The sequence below is a fragment of the Plectropomus leopardus genome, unplaced genomic scaffold, assembly GCF_008729295.1.
Source record: "Plectropomus leopardus isolate mb unplaced genomic scaffold, YSFRI_Pleo_2.0 unplaced_scaffold86887, whole genome shotgun sequence".
NCBI lineage: Eukaryota > Metazoa > Chordata > Actinopteri > Perciformes > Serranidae > Plectropomus > Plectropomus leopardus.
In genome coordinates this window covers 1-905 of record NW_024695779.1, presented here as the reverse complement: position 1 = coordinate 905, position 905 = coordinate 1, and the positions used below count along the sequence as shown (strand labels likewise).

Sequence of the window (905 nt, the reverse complement as noted above, 5' to 3'; positions counted from 1 at the left end):
ATCACTTTGTTATTTTATTTACTTTTCTAAATATATTTTTCCATTTTAAAAGGAAAAACAGCAGCTCAGAGGAGTTTTGACATAATGCTGCTTTAAAGGTTTGTTGCATTTCTGTAACTTTTTGTAATAAACTGCAAAAAAGTGGCGATGTCATGATTGTATGCAATAATCTGGGTGGAAAATTAAAATAAAAATAGAAAAAAAGTTTACTTACACTAAAGACAGACAGGTCGGGGACGGCCAGCAGACTGAGCAGATGAGCCACGGCTCCGTGCTTGATGACGCGGTCTCTGAGGGCGGACCCATCACCTAAAAAAGCAAAAAAACAAAACATACATGACCTTCGCTTTTACCCAAATATGACCAGAATTTAGACAAAAAGATCAACCCTGCCGGTTACCGGCGATGTTTCCGAGGGCCCAGACCGCCTGCTCGCTGATGTGCTGGTGGGGGGAAGTGACCAGGCTGATGAAGGCAGGAATGGCCCCGCCCTCCACGACCGCCGCCGTCTGATCGGACGTCCCGGAGGCGATGTTGGTCAGAGCCCAGGAGGCCTCGAACTGGATCGGAGGAGAGTCTGCCAGACCCAGGAAGGACACAAACTTCGGGATCAGACCGGCGCTGATCATCTGGTTGATGGGCGGATTCTTGTCGCGGGACAGAAGCTTCCTGCAGTCAGGAGACGACCGAAAAGTGAGTCACGGCGGCTGCAGGTGGTGGTTTTGATTGTGCAGTAAAAAGGCTCATGTTAGGAGAGATTTGACGATTCGTCGTTACCGTGCAGCCTGCGTGGCCTGGAGCTGAGACTCAACGCTACTGCTGTTCACTCCTGTGAGGATCTCCTCAACCGTCCACTGCCTGGTGGCCTGGAGACGGTCACAAAAAAAGAAGTTAAAAAAAAAAAA

At 48.6% G+C, this 905-nt stretch overlaps 1 protein-coding gene across 1 annotated transcript; it reads right to left on the bottom strand.

Annotated features, from left to right (window-relative positions):
• Positions 1-214: 214 nt before the first annotated feature.
• LOC121940437 (importin subunit alpha-1-like) lies at positions 215-863 on the bottom strand (the record flags this gene model as incomplete). Its single annotated transcript, XM_042483213.1, has 3 exons — positions 778-863; positions 401-669; positions 215-309 (listed from the first exon to the last, which is right to left on the bottom strand). Coding segments are annotated over exons 2-3 (324 nt in total), but the record flags the coding sequence as incomplete, so codon positions are not given.
• Positions 864-905: the final 42 nt, after the last annotated feature.